This window comes from Apodemus sylvaticus, chromosome 1 (genome assembly GCF_947179515.1).
Source record: "Apodemus sylvaticus chromosome 1, mApoSyl1.1, whole genome shotgun sequence".
Lineage (NCBI taxonomy): Eukaryota > Metazoa > Chordata > Mammalia > Rodentia > Muridae > Apodemus > Apodemus sylvaticus.
The window spans coordinates 202,131,273-202,150,233 of record NC_067472.1 but is presented as its reverse complement, the minus strand read 5'-3'; the positions used below and the strand labels follow the sequence as shown (position 1 = coordinate 202,150,233).

General features: G+C 56.0%; 1 protein-coding gene across 1 annotated transcript; it reads right to left on the bottom strand.

The window, feature by feature from the left end:
• Window positions 1-1,016: 1,016 nt before the first annotated feature.
• On the bottom strand, window positions 1,017-11,124 carry Gipr (gastric inhibitory polypeptide receptor). Its single transcript, XM_052180993.1, has 14 exons — window positions 11,055-11,124; window positions 10,041-10,163; window positions 9,427-9,526; window positions 8,941-9,048; window positions 8,374-8,477; window positions 7,567-7,670; window positions 7,256-7,400; window positions 5,420-5,579; window positions 5,152-5,212; window positions 4,804-4,873; window positions 4,588-4,676; window positions 4,359-4,497; window positions 2,386-2,427; window positions 1,017-2,308 (listed from the first exon to the last, which is right to left on the bottom strand). The coding sequence occupies exons 2-14, from the start codon at window positions 10,101-10,103 to the stop codon at window positions 2,108-2,110; spliced, it is 1,386 nt and encodes a 461-aa protein (XP_052036953.1). The 5' UTR covers window positions 10,104-10,163; window positions 11,055-11,124; the 3' UTR covers window positions 1,017-2,107.
• Window positions 11,125-18,961: the final 7,837 nt, after the last annotated feature.

The following is an 18,961-nucleotide window of genomic DNA, read 5'->3' as shown; positions in this document are numbered from 1 at the left end:
GGACTACACGGAGAGACCCTATCTCAAAAGCCCAAATAAATAATAAAAAGTAAAGATGCTAGCTGTGTAGCCAAGCTGGCGGGCAGTGTGAGCCCACTCATGTCACCCAGGAGCAGGGTGTGTTAGGCTTCAGTCCCTGCCCTGTGCCCCTGAACCGCCCCCCCCCCCAGACATGGCCACTGTTTGCTGGCCCCTCCGAATGCCAAGGTTGCTGGGCACCTGGCTGTCCAAATGGTGCTTTTTTTTTTTTTCCTAGATTTGTTTTTTTCTTAATTGCATGTGACGGGGGTGGGGGTGGGTTGTGTGTGCATATATGCATGCGTGTTCACATGGAAATATGTATGGAGACCCAGGGTCACATGGCAAGTCTTCCTCGATTCCTTCCCCGCGTGTGGGCACTATGGGCCTAGACTGTCCTGGCCAGCACTTTGCCACTGAGCCTTCTCCCCTGTCCCTTTCTGTTTTGACAGGGTCTTGCTGTGTAGCCTAGGCTGGCCTCAGATTGGAGCTACACTCCTGCCTCAGCTTCTTGGATGACAGGAGTACAGATGTACATCATCACTTCCTGAACAAATTATTTGGGGGGAAAGATAGGATCTCATTTTAGCTCTAACTAGTCTGAAACTAGGCAAGTAAATGAGGCAGGCTTTGAACACGCAGCAGTTCAGCCTTCGCCTTTGACTGCTTCCCAGAGATCAAAGCCACAGTGCAGGTCCTCAGACAGGATGGGAGTTTAGTGACAGCTAACACAGTAGCCCAGTTAAGGACTGAGCTGGGCTGGTTCCTGCTGCCCCTGCTGTTTATTTGAAGCAGGGTCTCCACAGTTCAGATGGCCTCCCAGCCTGCATTCTTCCGGATGAGTGACCTTCAGACAGTCCTCATGCCGGCCGAGGCCTCCCAGATGCTGGGGCTACGGTGCCACCTCTACCTGGGCCTGGTATCTCTGCGTAGCCTTCCAGAGAAGCAGCATGTTCACACACACAACTTTAATTGTACATATGTCTTAAATAGTTTTCCATAAAGATTATCTTGGGGGAGGGTACAGCAGCAATGGGGTGTTCCTGGGGTTTGTGCTAACGTGGCTCCAGTTGGGCCTGGCTCATCGGCAGCAGACTCCCTCACACACCCTAGGCCTCCCTCTTCTAGCCTGTCCTCCCTCACACACCCTAGGCCTCCCTCTTCTAGCCTGGTCTACTCCCACCCCATAAAGAAGCTTGGCTTTCTAGGGTCTCCACGCCACCAGAAGCCAAAGCCTTGGAGTGTGGGGTGTGGGTCAGCTCTGAGACACGTCCTGGGGAAATACAGCATCCAGTGTAATAAAGGAGGCCTGCGTGTGTGCAGGTGGACCGGGCACACTAAGGCTGTGTCCCAGCCCTCCCTGGGAGGTGGAGGCTCTGGCCTCACGGCCCCCCAGGTCCTCTTGTTGGCTGCCAGGTCTCACCTCCTACAACTCCAGCTCCCTCCCCTGCTCAGCCTCTGGCAGCCTAGCACAGGCAGAGCCTCCACCCGGAGCCTTTTGATCCCCTTTGGTCTGTCTCCTGGGATCCCTCAGCAAATCCTTGGCACCTCTCTGTGGCCCCCATCCTGGCCCGGCCACCACCCAGTCCCAGGGGTCTCCTGCCCTTCAGGCATATGCAAGCACTGCCTGCACGTGGGGTGCGTCCACACACACAGGCAGAACAACCGTACACATAAAGTAAAAGTAATCAACTCTTCAGTGAGCCTGGGGTGAGATTCCAGTCTACACCCCAGCCCACGTCTTCCCATCTGGAGGCCCTGGCTTTTTCTACAGGAGCCACGGAAGCCTTTCTCGATCTTCCGAGGACCTTTTCGTATGCTGTCCCATCTGCCTGCCATCTTGTCCTCCAACTCCACTGAAGCTGTCTCCACTTCTTTCAAACATGACCCATGACGTCTTCACAAGTGGCCTCCCAGTCGGTTGTCCTAGACGCCTCAGTTCTTTTCATAAACGATTCTTCAACAAATATATACACGTGGGGACCTTGTCTTCCGGTTCCTTCTCCGTTTCCCCGGCATCCCCCACACGGGGGCTGGTACACAGTCGGCTCTCAATACATGCTCTCCGTACAGACACGGGCCCCTTTACCTAGCAGTAACTTTCCAGGACCTCCTCTCCAGGCACATGCCGCATCCGAGAGGGCAAGGCGGTGCCGATGGCAGCTTCCCGGGATGCGGAGCTCGGAGGCACGGCCCGGGGGTTGAGTTCCAGGTGCAGACGGGGACGCTGCTCGTGAAGGCTGAGACGCAGGCGGCGGAGGCGCCAGCCCTGGCGGATCTCCGACTGCACCTGCAAGGCGGGGTGCTCAGGATGTCGCTGTTCCCAGGGCGGCCGCCAGGGGGCACGGGCGGGCCAGCCTCTCCTACCTCTTTGTTGATGAAGCAGTAGAGCACGCTCACCAGAAAACCCTGCCAGAGGAGGAGCGACGTCAGAGGACGCATGGTTTCCAGCCCCAAAGGACGGGGGCTGTCACCGCCCTGGTCACCTGGGACTGGAACACCTGCTTACTGCCTCCCAGCTCTCTAACGCTTCCCCGACGCCCACAGGCGTTGCAGTCTAAGCACTCTGTGCCTCCCTTTCCTCGTCTGGAAAAATGAAGGCAGTACTTGGAAGAATTGCAGCATTAATGTGTAAAAAGATGTAGTGCTTAGCTGTGTGTGGTGGCGCATGCCTTTAATTCCAGCACTCTGGAGGCGGAGGGAGACAGTCCTCTAGGAGCTGGAGTATAGCCTTGTCCACACAGAACTGCATGGTGAGAGTCAGGCTCAAAAATAATAACTAGGCCGGGCGGTGGTGGTGCACGCCTGTAATCCCATCACTCTGGGAGGCAGAGGCAGGCGGATTTCTGAGTTCAAGGTCAGCCTGGTCTACAGAGTGAGTTCCAGGACAGCCAGGGCTACACAGAGAAACCCTGTCTGGGGGGGGGGGGGGGGGAATCCAAAAAAAAAAAACAAAAAAAAAAAAAAAAAAGAAAGAAAGAAAGAAAGAAAGAAAAAAAGAAAAAAAAGTATAGAAAAAAGAAAAAAAATAATAACTAGGGCTGGAGAGATGGCTCAGGGCTTAAGGGCACTGGCTACTCTTCCAGAGGTCCTGAGTTCAAATCCCAGCAACCACACGGTGGCTCACAACCTTCTGCAATGGGATCTGACGCCCTCGCCTGGTGTGTCTGAAGATAACGACAGTGCACTTGTATTAAATAAATAAATCTCCTAAGACAATATTGATTAATTAATTACGGAGCTTGAGGTCTCGGATTGGAGCACACGCTTAGCCAGCTGGGGACAGGTTACAGAAATGGGCCCCAATACCTGGCTTCGGTTGATGAATGAAGTCAACAATGAACAGGGCTATTATTAAGATAGTCCTAGGATTTTCTACAATCCCATTAATATCGAATTCAAATCACACGTCTCCCTTTCCAGGAGAGGAAAAGACAGACTTGAAGTCGGGCTCGGGAGCTGACCACTCGCTCTGAGAGGCAGGCGCCCTCCGCCCTTCAGCGCGAGCCACCCTCTGGGCTCCGGGATCGTCACTTTTGGAACTTTCCCCAGCTGTGTGCCTGGCAGTTTACACAGGGTGTTCCCGCCCGCTGTCTCTGTCACAGAGGGCGGCCGACCCTTCGGCTCCTGGCGGCTGCTAGGCGGAAGTGTGCTCTTCTGTTCTTGCTTCCTTTGGGGGCCGCACGGGGCGCTGTCACGGGGAAGGCTGCTGCTAAGCCCACTTTAGAGACAAGACTGAGGCTCAGTGGGTCCAGCAGGGACGGACCAGGGAAGGCAAGCCCAGCAGCGTTGGCCTCACAGTTTGGAACTCCCATGTCCTCCAATTCACCTTGAGCTGGAGAGATGGTTAAGAGCACTGACTGCTCTCCCAGAGGTCCTGAGTTCAATTCCCAGCACCCACACGGTGGCTCACAACCATAATGGGATCCGATGCCCTCTTCTGGTGTGTCTGAAGACAGCTACCGTGTACTCATGTACATAAAATAAATAAATAAATTCCTTTAAAAGAAAAATGCTGCACCTTGTGGGTAAAGGAAACCAGGAAGCTGGCAAGTATCGGAAACTGAGCCCCAGGTCAGTCCACCCACGGCCCTTCCTCCCCGGAGGCAATGCTGGGGAAGGCGGTGCGGTCTGCCGCCGTCCCGCTGCCCCGCCCCCGCCCCACGCCCACAGCTCAGGACAGCCTTAGGTATTTTCCACCCTGTGCACGGATGATGAGCGAATGAATGAAGTCCCTGGGCACACACAGTCGGCAGGGGCTGCGCCAGGGAATGCGGCGAGCGCTGAGCCCGACGGAGGCCGTCTAAGGGGGCAGGGGGCCCTGCGCCCAGTCTGAGCACCTGGAAGGAACTTAGGAAGATTTCAAAGGCCAGCTTGGCGAAGCGCAGGGCGCCTTCGGCTTGTTCCTCCGTCACGGGAGCAAACACCACCTCGTGGACGCCCAGCAGGGGCACCAGCGTCAGCGTGGAGCGAGCCAGCCTGGGAAGAGGCGACGTCAGTGGCCCGCACGTCCTCGCCCCTGAGCCGGCCCCATGTGCGCCCCACCCCGGGTCCTGAGCCTGCGCTCACCTCAGTCGGTGATCTGGGCAGCGCATCTGCCGTGTCCTCAGCTTGGAAACAAGGATGCCAAGGATACGGATAAAGATGAGGAAATTGATCTGTGAGCAGAGAGAGAGACTGAGCCAGAAGCCATTCGGTTCTGGGGTGGGACGGGGAGTAGGTGCTCCTCTTCCCCAGAATGAGAAATCCCTGAGCACAGCCTGGAGGAGGCGAGACTGGCCCTACCAAGATGGTTATTAGGATGGGGGTGCGAATGATCCACCAAATGGCTTTGACTTCGTTGCGTTCCCAGCACCTAGAGGAGGCAGGGTAGAACTGAGGCGAAATGCCCCCGCAATCCCCCAGCCACCCCTAATCAGGCAGGGCCCCTCCCCAGGCCCTGCCCACCCACATTCACTAAAGACCCACCCCATGCTGCTTTTCAGAAAGTCTCCTAATCCTCTACCTTGCCCAGCCCATAATCCCGTTATACCCCGACCACATTCTCCGCACCATCTTTTCCACCCTGCCCCGCCCTGTGTCCCATTAGCTCCGCCCCCAGGCCGGCCCCGCCCCCCCAACCCTGCAACTCACTGTGTGTTCTCGTACAGGTACCTGACGATCACCCAGGGGATGACGAAAAGCGCGGGGGCCCCTGTGCAGACCCCGATCCCCGCCCCCCACCCCGCCGCAGCTGTCAGTGTGCACACGAGCCCCTTCCAGGCCCAAGACCCGCGGAATTCTTCAGCAAGGGAGTGGGAGGGGAGGAAACGCGGATCGGCTGGGTAGTGAGGGAACCAAGATGCACTGGGCTGGGCGGAGGGGCGGGGGTGGGGGTGGGGGACACAGAGTCAGGGCTCACCCCAGCCAAGAAGCAGGTAGCAGCGGAAGTGTCCCTTTTCTGAGCGTCCCACGATCACCAGCAGATGGTGCAGATACACACCCTCCACCAGCAACCAGGTGTAATTGGCTCCCACACAGTACTGGGTCATGATCTGGGCCGTGCGGCACGCAGCTAGTGCCTATGAAGTCACCAGACAAGGCCAGTCTCTGTTTTATTCTTTGTATGTATTTCTTTGTGTATGTGGTAGTAAGGCTTGAACCCAGGGCGTCCTGCTTGTTAGAATCCCTCACTGAGGGACTCTAGGCGGGGCTCTACCACTGAGCCACGCCCCCAGCCCCTCACTGGGGGATTCTAGGCGGGGCTCTACCACTGAGCCACGCCCCCAGCCCCTCACTGAGGGATTCTAGGCGGGGCTCTACCACTGAGCCACGCCCCCAGCCCCTCACTGGGGGATTCTAGGCGGGGCTCTACCACTGAGCCACGCCCCCAGCCCCTCACTGGGGGATTCTAGGCAGGGGCTCTACCACTGAGTTCCATTCCATTTCTGTTCTCTTTGAGTCAGGGTCTCGATAAATTGTCCAGGCTGTCCTTGAACTTGCTCGGTAGCCTAGACAAGTTTTAATATATCAATTGTGCTCAGCTTACCACCTAACTATGGGACTTCCCGACCAGACAGGGCCGTCTCCATCTCTTGCCTTCAACTGTTTAACTCTGGGTTTCCAGCAAATGGCTGACCTTATCTCAGCTTACCCACTTTCTCTTGAGGACTCTCCACAGTGACACCTTTAACAACTGGCATTTTCTACTCTGTTAGCACAGCGAATCCCTCTACGTAGCCTTTGCCACACTAGCTCATTGTTTCAAACTATTATATATTTTGTAGGCTTGTTTTCAAGACAGGGTTTCTCTGTGTAGCCCTGGCTGTCCTGGAACTTGCTTTGTAGACCAGGCTGGCCTGCAACTCAGAAATCCACGTGCCTCTGCCTCTGAGTGTTAGGATTAAATGCATGTACTGGGCCAGAGAGATGACTTAGAGGTTAAGAACACTGGCTGCTCTTCCAGAGGTCCTGAGTTCAAGTCCCAGCACCCACATTGCAGCTCACAATTGTTTGTAACTCCAGCTCCAGGGGAACTGATAGCCTCTTCTGGCTTCTGAGTGCACCAGACATGTACATGGAATACATCATACATACATACATACATACATACATACATACAGGCAAACACACACGAAATACAAATAAAACAATAAATGCCGAGCTATGCTCCCACAGGTGTGTGAAGGTCAGAGACCTTTCGGGAGTGTGCCACCACGTGGGTTCTGGGGTTGAGCGGAAACCATCAGTCTCATAAGGCAATGCCTTTAAGTACTGAGCCGTCTTTCCCCCCCTCTATTCTATGTGTAGAGGCATTTTGCATGTCTGTGCATCGCATGCATGTCAGAAGAGAGCATCGGAACTCCTAGACCTGGAATTACAGATGGTCGTGAGCTGCTGTGTGGGCGCTGGGAATCAATCCAGGGTCCTCTGCAGGAGCAGCCAGTGCTCTAACCACTGAGCCACCTCTTCAGCCCAGGTGGCCTCTTAACCTTTCTTTTCATTTTCCCAGTACTGAACCAGGTGCTCTATTACTGAACTTCACCCCCAAGACTGTCATGTCCCCCCACAATTATTATATAAAGTCCTCTGTTCACAACCCTGAGTTTCATCTCCCTGCCTCAGGAATGACCTGGTTCCTTCCAAATCCCCACTGGTTTCTTCCTCTTATCCGCACACTCCCGCTATGTGGTGCCGAGGAAGGTATGGAACTAGCTGGGCACCTCTTGGCCCCACCAGGACGGAGGGGATGGAGTACCTGGTCCCACAGAGCAGGGCTCCGGTCCCCGGTGTAGGGGCCCAGTGGAGGCAGCAGCTGGTCTCGGGTGAGGATGGCCGCCGCCCGCAGCATGAAAGACGTGAACAGGTTCATATGGATGTAATTACGAGTGCAGTGCAGCCGCCTGGGGGATTTGAGAGATGAAAGGGGCTGGGGGCACTGGAGAGCTGTCCTCGGGCGTCCAGCGTCCCTTGAAGCCGTTCTCCACCCTTTCCCCTGGAGCCGCGCCGTCTTAGCGGATAAGCCCAGGCCCGGACTCCACCGCACGGCGCAGAGTCGGCGGGTCGCACCTGAACACACTCAAGATAAGCAGGGCTAGCAGCAGCGTGGCCAGGGACAGGGAGTAGCCGACGGTGTACACGAGCTGCAGGCGCTCCAAGATCAGCTTCTGGTCCTGGCGACACAAGGAGACAAGAGAAGACGCGGCCTTTCCACCTGGTCCGGAGGAGGGGCGGGGCGGGGCCGCCCACCACCCTCCCCTCACACCCGGGTCTCTTCTGGGAAAAATGTTCCTTCGCTCTGAACCCGCGCTGCAAATCGCCCGTTTTCTCCCCTTGAAGCTCCACTTGTACTTCTTTAAGTGGTGTTGACTCCACCCTTCGCCTCCAAGGCTGGATGGGCACATTCACCCTCCCCCACCCCCACACCAGACATATTTTTTTTCTTTGTTTTTGTGAGACAGGATCTCGTTGTACAGCCCTGACTCTCCTGGGACTCACTGTACACCAGACTGACCTCAAGCTCAGAGATCCGCCTGCCTCTGCCTCCCAGGGCTGGGATTAAGACATGTGCCACCTGCCTGTAACCCCAGCACTCTGGGAGGCAGAGGCAGGCGGATTTCTGAGTTCGAGGCCAGCCTGGTCTACAGAGTGAGTTCCAGGACAGCCAGGGCTACACAGAGAAACCCTGCCTCGAAAAACAAACAAACAAACAAAAAGTGCCACTTCCTCGGCCACCATCACGTTGCCTGAGTTGGATTTTAATTACTTACAACCCAGAGTTCTACTCAGTACAAAGGGTGTCAGTTGGGCCTGAAACTCGCGAGATCGGCTTTTGAAACTCTCCCCAGACACCCCGACCTGAATCCCTCCCCTCACCTGAAAGGCCCCATTCGTCTCTGGATTCTCACACTGAGTGTGGTCTCGCCAAGATCCCCACTGGCCATCACTGCCACACTGGCGGAAGACGAAGCCTGCAGCCACTACAGATGCAGAAGGGGTGGTGTGAGGGCGAGCGGGGGTGGGGAGGGGTCGGGGGGGGGGAAGGGGTGTCAGAGAAAGGTGTAACAGTTCACCACGGTAATCTCGACTTTTGAGAGGCCGAGGCAGCAGAATTGCCATGAGCTCAAGGCCAGCCTGGGCCCCTATGTTGGCTCAACAGGTAGAGGCGCTGGCAGCCAAGCCAAGAGACCTGAGTTTGATCCCCGAGACCCACGGGGTTGAAAGGATTCCTGTAAATTGACCTCTGATCGCCACGCCCCTGCCATAGCGCGTTCATCCACACTTACACGCGGTAAAGACAGGGTAAGCAAATCATGTGACAGAGCATAGGGGACACAGACATTGGGAGCCACCTGGCTTGACAGACAGGGTCAGCGGACAGATAGGAGAGGCGGGGCTAGGTGAGGGTGGAGTCCGGGGTAAGAGATGCGGGGAGCGCCTCACCCTGATGGTACCAAGGCAGATACCAGGGGCAAGACACCCGGGCAGTGGTGTTGGCGGCCGTGTAGTCCCAGCAGACGTACATGTCGAAGGAACCGTTACAGGCCAGGCCTACGGGAGAGGGACGAAGACAGAGCCTAAGGCTGCAGGAGAGGTGCGGTCTGGCGTTTCTTTCTTCTACACCTCCAGGATGCACGAGCTCCTTACAGGCCACAAGCTCCTCCCTCCAGACCTCAAGACCCCACCTATTCCTCAGCCTAGTCCCACCCCAGGCTCCTCCTACCAAGTAAAACCCAAATCCTTATTATGTTCGATTATCAAGCTCCACCCACCCACCCCCAACCTGCCCATTGCAAGGCAGCCCCGCCCCGGGCTCCTCCCACCTCCTTGGCAACCATCCACGATTCTTCTGCCTTCAGAATCCAACTCCGGTCCGCACAGCCTACCCGAGCCGAGCCCCACCCACCCCTGCCAAGCCCTCCGTGGCACCTGAGGGAGGTTCGGTGGCCTCCAAGGTCTTTTGGCATTCCTGGCCATAGCGCTCCCAGCGCTGGTACAGCTCCCCCGTCGTCTGCCCCTCGGAGTCTGTCTAAGAGAAGAAAGAAGGTTGGACTCCCGAGGGGTAAGCTCCTCCCAGGCAGCAAGCTCGGCAGGCCGCGAAAAGCTAGAAGAACCCTTAGGGATTGGAGAGGCTGTCCAGTTTTCCTCACAGGAGTGCTGGGGGGCTTAGAAATCTCTTGGATGGAATTGGGTTGCCTAGAAAACCTCCCGCTTGTCCCCACCAGGAGGACTTGTCAGACCAAAGGTGTGAAGAGGAACTTCCAGTTTGTACAGGGAGAGGGGCGAGCAGCCTTAAAACTCCCTAATGTAGGGGGGAGGTTTAAAACTCTCCCAGAGCCGAGCGGTGGTGGCGCACACCTTTAATCCCAGCACTTGGGAGGCAGAGGCAGGTGGATTTCTGAGTTCGAGGCCAGCCTGGTCTACAGAGTGAGTTCCAGGACAGCCAGGGCTACACAGAGAAACCCTGTCTCGAAACAAACAAACAAACAAACAAACAAGCAGACAAACGATCCCAGAGCGCCTGTATCCCGCGAGGTCCTCACCTCCGCCCTCTGGAGCGGCAGTCCCCACAGCCACAGCAGCAGAAGCAGCAGCCGCAGGGGCATCCTTGGAAGGTGACGGAGGGCAGAGCCAACTCTTGGGCCTCAGTCCCGGTCAGTGCTCACCTGCCAGAAGCACATGGCGTCGGAGGCCACGCCCCCGTCCCGCACGCGAGCTTTCGGGGCGGAGCAGGAGCAGGCGCGGCCCCCAGTGGAGAAGCGCGGCTGGGATCGGCTCAGCCATTCCCGGGCCCTCCTAAGTGTTGCTGAGGCAGCCAAGGTGGAAGGGAGGGGTGTTTGCTGAGGGGCCCGTTGCCCTAGAGCTGTGACGGGCAGAAGCGTCAGTGTCACCGAGAGGCTAGACCCGTGGGAACCTGGGACCTCCGCAGACAGGAGGTCAAGCCTCGAAGGGAACTTGAACCGATCATTTCAGTTCGCATCCTCCCAACCCAAAGGTTTTTTGTTTGTAAGAGCCCAGTCTTCTAAAACGTCCCTGCCATCAAGGAGTCAGAAGGACAGCGTTCTCCCAGCATCTAAATATTTAGGGCCAGAGAGATATTAGACTAAATCCTAGTTTCTGACTTTCGAACATTAGATGCTCTGAAAATCCTCTAACCTCAGCTGTCACCCCCGCCCAGACAATGAGAATGCAGGATTTTAAGAGAGAATCTCAGAGCTACAGAAAAGAAAAAGAAAAGGAAACCAGAAAAAACAAAACAAAATAAAGCAAAAAATCACGGACTCGGTTATAAGGAATAAGAACAAAAAGACTCGGAGACAATGAGACGGAATCAGAGACTAAAGGGCAAAAAAGAGAGAACGACAAAAATGCGGCTCAGAAACGGAGGACCTGAGAGGGGAGAGACGGAGAAGGGGGCAGAGCAGAAATAAACCCATTTAGAGATTAAGAGAGGTCAAGAGATGGCAGGGCAGAGAGGCAGAGAGAGACAAAGAGAGAGGGAGAAAGAGTCAAGGGAGAGAGAGGCCCAGGTCAGGGGCTTGATGGAGACCCCTCACCTGTGCCGGGTCCTGCGCGCAGTCTCCACCGGCACAGCTGCCCTGCCCGGCCTCGCCTGCCAGAGAGCTCTGGAAGAGGTGACAGGCGCTGGCAGCCTGGGGTGTTGGGGGCGGGGCCAGGGCGGAACAGAGACCAGGAGGGGGAGGCTCGGGGAAGGAGAGTGGGAACCCTGCAGCTCGCACGTTTGTCACAGCCGCTGGGTCACGTAGAGGGAGCGCTCACACAGTTATGGTCCCCTCCCCCAGGCCACAGAGCTCACTGTGCCCTCCAGCCTCTCACGCTGCCTCGCACGCTGCCTCGCACGGGATCAAACGCTGAGCAGGAGAGCGGCAGAGGCTCAGGAGTGAGACTCCGTGAGTAACAAGTTCATTCACAGCTATTCCGCTGCGACCCACGCTGAGAGAGCCAGTCCTTCACCCACAGCTCCCCACGCGGTTGCAGGGACACGCGGCTGTGTGCTCAGGGGCTCCACATACAAACACAGCCCACAGTCCTAATACCAGTGTCTTTCCGTTGTCACTGTTTGGTGTGTGTATGTGTGTGGACAGGTACATGTGTATGCACGAAGGACCCGACGGCGACCTCTGATGTGATTCTTATTTTTTAAGATTTATTTATTTATTTATATTATGTGTATAAGTACACTGTAGCTGTCTTCAGACTCACCAGAAGAAGGCGTCAGATCCCATTACAGATGGCTGTGAGCCACCATGTGATTGCTGGGATTTGAACTCAGGACCTCTGGAAGAGCAGTCAGCGCTCTTAACCACTGAGCCCTCTCTCCAGCCCTCTGATGTGATTCTTGAGTGCTATTTACTTTCTTTGATTTGGTCTCTCAAGACAAGATTTCTCCGTGTGGCCCTGCCTGGCTGTACTCGAACTCAATATATAAACCGGGCTGCCCTTGCCTGCCTCCAACTCCCTGGCACTGGGATTACAAGTGTACACTACCCGGCTTAACTTGCTGCATACATAAAAAGCACTCTGCCAAGTGAACCATTGCCCCAATCCCTAACTTGTATTTCATTGTTTTTAATTGTATGTATGTGAATGTTTTTTTTGCATGCACACAGGCATGTATGTGTACCACATTCGTGCAGTACCTGAGGAGGCCAGTAGAGGGCACTGTATCCCCTGGAACTGGAGCTAACCATGGTTGTGAGCCTCCCCATGGGTGCTGAGAACTGAATCCTGGGTCTTCTCCAACCTTGGACCCTCCTGCCTCAGCTTTTCAAGTGCTGAGATTCGGTGACGTGCAGACCGACACTCCATAGCTCCAGTTGGAGCACTGGCCATCCGGAGCAGGGCCTCAAGCAATGGGTGTCCAGGACATAAATGTGCCTGGTTGTGTGGTGATACGCACAGCCTTTCAGTCCTCTCACAACCGAGGCTGAACACACACACACACACACACACACACACACACGCTGCGTCAGGCGGCCGCATCTGACGCTATCCCTTGTGACATACATCACAGATCACAGTCTGCCAGAGACTATACCATGTCTAACAGCATAAACTCCTCGGGGAGCACCCAGATGTAGGCTCTCTCATTGTCACACCCAGTTTTGTATGGGCAGATAACCATACCATTGTCCCATCTACACTCACAAACCACAAACATTCTACATAGATTCCAGGGCTGGAATTTAGGTTTTCAGGCTTGATGGCAGGCACCAGTAACCACTGAACTGCCTTATTGTCTAATGTCTCCAATTGGCCCAGGCTAGCCTTGAACTCATCACCCTGTTTTGACACTACAGTGGAACCCTGGTTCTTGTGATGGCAGGCAAGCACTCTAACGGTGCACCAAGACCCCAGCCCCTCACTGAGGGATTCTAGGCAGGGGCTCTACCACTGAGCCACGCCCCCAGCCCCTCACTGAGGAATTCTAGGCGGGGCTCTACCACTGAGCCACGCCCTCAGCCCCTCACTGGGGGATTCTAGGCGGGGGCTCTACCACTGAGCCACGCCCCCAGCCCCTCACTGGGGGATTCTAGGCAGGGGCTCTACCACTGAGCCACGCCCCCAGCCCCTCACTGGGGGATTCTAGGCGGGGCTCTACCACTGAGCCACGCCCCCAGCCCCTCACTGGGGGATTCTAGGCGGGGCTCTACCACTGAGCCACGCCCCCAGCCCCTCACTGGGGGATTCTCTTGCCTCACTTCCCAGAAGATTAGCTTACATTTGGGGGGTCACTCCCAGCTTAAATGTGTGGTCCTTCCCGGCCCCCAGCCAGTCACACAGTCACCTATCCACACACAGTAAGCCATACTGTCACACTAACACCCAGTCCTGAAATGGTCCTATGGTTACACGAACCTATATATCACCCACATTCATACAACCTCTGCTTCCAGGATCTTCCTTCACCCCAGACTTAGGGAGCATCTCTCCGTGGAATGTAGGACGGGGAAGTTTGGAGCCCAGTCTGAGAACCCAGTGTCTCCTGCTCAATACACATCACCAGTTCAGGCTGCTTGCTTGCTCCCATGGGACCCGTGTGATAAGTGGGCCAGAGGCGAGCCTGCCCATTTCGCAGAGGACAAGCTGAGGTCCGGAGGCCCCAGGAAGGGCAGGGAATGCCCTGAGGTCCACATCAGAAGCAGGGAGCAGAGAGAATGGGGGGCGGGGTGAGGGTCCCTACCGCCCGGGCCCTGGGGACCTCTGTGCTCTCTGCTCCACATTCCTGGCGCCCTGTGGATCCTGGGAAAGTGTCTGCCGCTGAAGTGGAGCATGAAGGGTCTGAGAATGAAGAGCACCTCGCGGACAGCTGGGCTGGGTCCTGCCGGGCCGCAAGAGGGCGTGGAGGTCACTGGACTGCAGAGGGAGGAAGGGGTGGGACCGGGAGGTAAGAGGGCAGGGAGAGAACATGAGACCCACAAAGATAAGAAGTGGAGAGAGGCCAGGCAATGGTGCTGCACGCCTTTGATCCCAGAACTCAGGAGGCAGAGGCAGGTGGATCTCCGTGAGTTTGAGGCCAGCCTGGTCTACTGGTCTACCAGTAGGGAATTCCAGAACAGTCAGGGCTACACAGAAACCCTGTCTGAAAAAACAAAACAAAACAAGTCACACACACACACACACACACACAAACACACAGGAGGAGGAAAAGAAGAAGAGGAGGAGGAGGAGAAGAAGAAAAAGGAGAAGGAGGAGGAGGAGAAGAAGGAGGAGGAAGGGGAGGGGAGGAGGAGGAAGAGGAAAAATGGAGAACAGAAAGGACAGGGAAGAGTGGGAGAAACTCAGGCCTGTCACCCCAACACTGGGGAAGGTTAAGGCAGGAAGCTCCTGAGTTCGAGACCAGCCTCAGCTCCATAGTGAAACACAATTTCAGAGAGAGGGGAAGAGAGAAAGCATGGGGGGGGGGGGGGGAGAAGGGAGGAAGGGAGAGGTACAGCGGTGGGGGAGGGTGAGCCTGAAGGATGCCCTTGAGAAGAAGGGGTGCTCCATCTGCCTTGGAGTCCGCAGGCTGTTAAAGGCTTCTGGGGCAGCAGAGCCCCTCTTCTGTGGTGAAGACCCACTCCTTCCGCCCAGCCCTTACCCATGAGCCTAGCTCTAAGCAACACAACGGGGACCCACCGAACCACAAGGAAGAAACCCACAGGAACACGCCAGCAGATGGAGGGGGTGCCAAGAGAGAACAGGATGTCGGTGAGCAGGAAGGGGTGGATACAATCCAGATACGCAATGCATACATGCATATATGTACACATGTATGTGTGTGTGAAAGTGTCCGGGTGAAACAGTGCATATATTCATATATGCTAATCAAGATCCTCAGAGGAGGCCTGCAGGGCGCCTCGGGCTAAGGTAAGGGCGCTTGCCAGCCAAGCCCTCTGACCTCCACGCGCATAGGGGCGCGCACACACACACACAGATAGGATACGTACATATGTACGTATATTAAAGTTTAAAAGATGTTCCTGAAGACAGCGAGGCGCCCTCGCCCCTTCCCTGCCGTAGTCCACTCTAGGTGACTCAGGGCGGGCATGTAGGACAGACAGGAAGACAGAAGAAGACAGGTCACCGTCTAGGTCCCTGACTGGCTCCGGCGCTCTGTCTAGGGTCCTTGGCAGTCTCTGGAGACAGACACTGAAGCGGCAGCCTCGAGAGAGCGTCCCTGGCTACCGAGCCCCTCCCAGGCGGCAGCCCACCCCCCACCCTCCACCCACCCCGGAGGCTCAGCCCCGACAGCACTCTGGCTGCCTCTCCAGCGTTCTTGGCGCATCCGGTCTCTAAATATAGCCCGTCTCTCCCGCCGCGTCAGCCTCACTTCTCTCTGCGGACTCTCCCCACTCCGCGTCCGCGCGCTCTCTCCCCTCCCTCTTTCTTCCTTCCCCCTCTCCTCCAAATCTCTCCTGTCTAGGCGAACATGACAAAGTGTTAATCCAGAGGCAGAGGCTAGTGGAGCCTGTGAGTTCGAGCCCAGCCTGGATTGCGTGGCAGGTTCCAGGTTGGCCAGGGAGACATACTGAGATCCCGTCAGGAGGACCGAGCAAACAAACCCACCAAATCTCTCCTTTCCTCCTTTTCTCTAACCCCACACCCTGTCTTCCTGTCTTAGGTACTTTTCTTTCCTTCTGTCTTGGTCAGCTTCTCAGGTCTTCCTATATGTCTTCCTCTTCTTTTGACCAGTCTCTTTTTGCTTGTCTTCTTACTGTATTTATTAATACTAGTATTATTGATCTTGCTAATATTTCGGTGCTGGAATGGGAACCCTGATTCTTGTGCATGGTAGGCAAGCACTCTAACAGTGACCACGCCCCAACTCCTCACTGGGGGATTCTAGGCGGGGTTCTACCACTGAGCCACGCCCCCAGCCCCTCACTGGGGGATTCTAGGAGGGGCTCTACCACTGAGCCACGCCCCCAGCCCCTCACTGGGGGATTCTAGGCAGGGGCTCTACCACTGAGCCACGCCCCAGCCCCTCACTGGGGGATTCTAGGCAGGGGCTCTACCCCTGAGCCCCGCCCCCAGCCCCTCACTGGAGGATTCTAGGCGGGGCTCTACCACTGAGCCACGCCCCCAGCCCCTCACTGGGGGATTCTAGGCAGGGGCTCTACCACTGAGCCACGCCCCCAGCCCTTCCCTGACTGATTCCATCAAGGTCTCTCCTGATAAACTACAACTCTTACCTTCTCCCCTAACACACATCTAGCGCAAACTGACCTCAAAATCACCTCATTCCTCAGCCCCCTCTCCTAGTACAAGTTTACAGGTGTAAGTTACCACACACAACTCATTTGTCTGTTTTAAAATTTGCTTTATTTAATTTTGCACCCTGGGAGTGGAGCCCAGGGCTAGGTAAGCCCTCTGCCAGCCGCTGAGCCCCACCCAAGACCTGGTCTCATCCTCCAACTTCCCTCTCTCTCCCTCCTTGTCTCCCGTTGTCTGTCTGCTCTCCTTTGGTGCTGGCCCTGGCTTTCCTGGCTCTTATCTTCTGCCCCCTGGCCCGGGGCAGAACCAGACAATGCCCCAACTTTGGAAGTCACAGGAAAGAAGAGCTGGAAAAACTGTGTCTCCTCCCCTGGGGCTGCCCAGCCAAGCAAAGCCGGAGGGATCAGGCCGGAGCCCGGGGCGCCAGCAGATGGTCCAGAAGAAATGAGGCGGAGAGAGATGGGGAGAGGAGCCGGCCCACGGGGCCTGAGGCCAGGATGGGAGGGGGAAATGGCCCTCAAGGTTCAAGCTACAGAGATATGAGGCTTGAAGGATAGTGGCGAACAGCGAGTGATGGGTGCACAGAGACGGCCTCAGGGAAGCACGGCCCCTAACCTGAGGGGACTGAGAGACAAAGCCTCCAAGAGAGGAAGTCAGAGCCAGAAAAAGCAGGCGCACAGACGAGAGATTCTGGTTGGCAAAGGAGGGGGAGGGTAGCCTGCGCGCACACAGCAGCACACATGGGCTCCACGGAAGGAATCCACAGGAAGGAATGGAGGGCAGTGAGCTACAAGAGGCCCGGAGAGACAAACACAACTACACACAGAGCCGCGGGCTGTGGGTCAGTGGATAGCGGGAGCTCGCCCAGCTCTGCCGTCGGTCCTCTGCCACCCCACAAACCAGATGTGGTATGCATCCCAACACCGGGAGGGTGGAGACAAGAGGGTTAGAAGTTCAAGGCCATCTTTGGCTACACAGAGAGTTTGAAGACAGCCTGGCCTAGACGAGACCCAGCCTCAAGAAAAAAAAAAATTGAGGGTTTGAGTGAGTTTCACAGAGACAGGAAACCCAGGGAAATGGGGATCAGGCAAGACAGAAACACAGAGAGACAGCACCCACAGAGTGGAGGACAGAGAGAGAGATGGGCCGTGGGCTAACTCAGTGACAGTACCCAGAGGGACAAAGTCCACAATGAAAAGACCTCATCAAACTGCCTCAAAGACAAAATCCGAGGGCGATCAGGCACACGCAGTTGGCTCTTCCTCAGCCTCTTCCGGTCCTGGGGGGTGCCGGTCTCCATAGCGACCGACCCAGATCCCCAAGGCAAATATTGTCCAGGCCAGAAGCAGCGGTAGGCAGGGAGGTGTTGACATAAAGTCGCACGGTGTGGGGTGGGGGCTCTAGAGGCCAGGATGGAGGGCAGAAGAGCTGCTCTCAGCTGAGGCTCTGCACCCAGCGCCAGCCTTCCTCCACCCCCACCCGCACCCCCGCAAACTTCCCTTCACCCCGCGCCAGTGGCGCAGTCCAACTGCCGGGGTCCCCGACTGCCCCCTAGTGGCTGTAGATTGGGCTGGGTGAGGGTGTAGCCCAGACTCAGGGAAGTTCAGGCGGGAGGATTTGTAGCGGATATATATATATATATAATCCCCATATTCTAGATGAAGCTGAGGCCCAGAGAGGGAAAGCGACTTGCCCTATGAAGCACAGCGCATATTCAAAGCACCCTTTATGGCGGATTTCGTTTCAAAATGTCATTTCTAGACTGTGGGAAAGGCTTGCTCATCTGAAGAAGGAAGAAGAGGGGGCGGAGGGTGGGAGAGGGAGAGGGAGAGGGAGAATATTCTATCTACCTACTCCCTCCCTCCTCCAGATCAGCGACCCCTCCCGTGCCTGTCTTCAAGGTCCTTGACCTCTTCCTGCGAAAGCACTCAGAGGAGAACACACTCCATTAGCTGTACCCAGAGCCAGCGCTCGGAACACTTCACACCCAGACGCCATCCACGCTGCGCTGTCTTCTGGGAAGTCGGTGCTCACCTCAAGCCCTTTGCCCTGAGCAAAGCCAAAGTCACAGAGCCTGCAGCTCTGGACTCTGGTGCTGCTCTGGGTAGCCATGTCAGGTCGCCTCCCTCTCTGTGCCGGGACCCACCGGCCTCAGATCTGCGCCTTGTGCCATCCTCCATGCCCGAGGCCAGGACTAGAACCCTCGTGGGCTCCCACAGTGCTCTGGGGCACTGTTCCAAGAGGACGATATTCCTTAGCGCGCGACAGTCACATTCTGTTTTGCTGTTAGTGTTTTTAAAGTTTTTATTAAATTTATATTTAGCTGATTAGTTAGTTATTTGGTTATTGGTTTTTCGAGACAGGGTTTCTCTGTGTAGCCCTGGCTGTCCTGGAGCTCACTCTATAGACCAGGCTGGCCTCGAACTCAGAAATCCACCTGCCTCTGCCTCCCAAGTGCTGGGATTACAGGCGTGCGCCACCACCTGGCTTATTTTTAAGCATACTCAGGTGTGTGTAGTGTGAGTGCATGAGCCCCAGAAGTCCAGAGGCATGGGTCTTTAGGGAGTTAGGTGCCTAATATGGGTGCTGGGAGCTAAGTTCGGGTCCTCTGAAAGAGCGAGTGCCTCAACCACTGAGCCGTCTCTGTAGGTCCTGGTACGTCTGTCTCTCCCTCCTCAGCTCTGTCCATACTAGCCAGGCTGCCGAGGATTAAGTCAAACCCTACTTTAGGACCTTTTATTTTTAG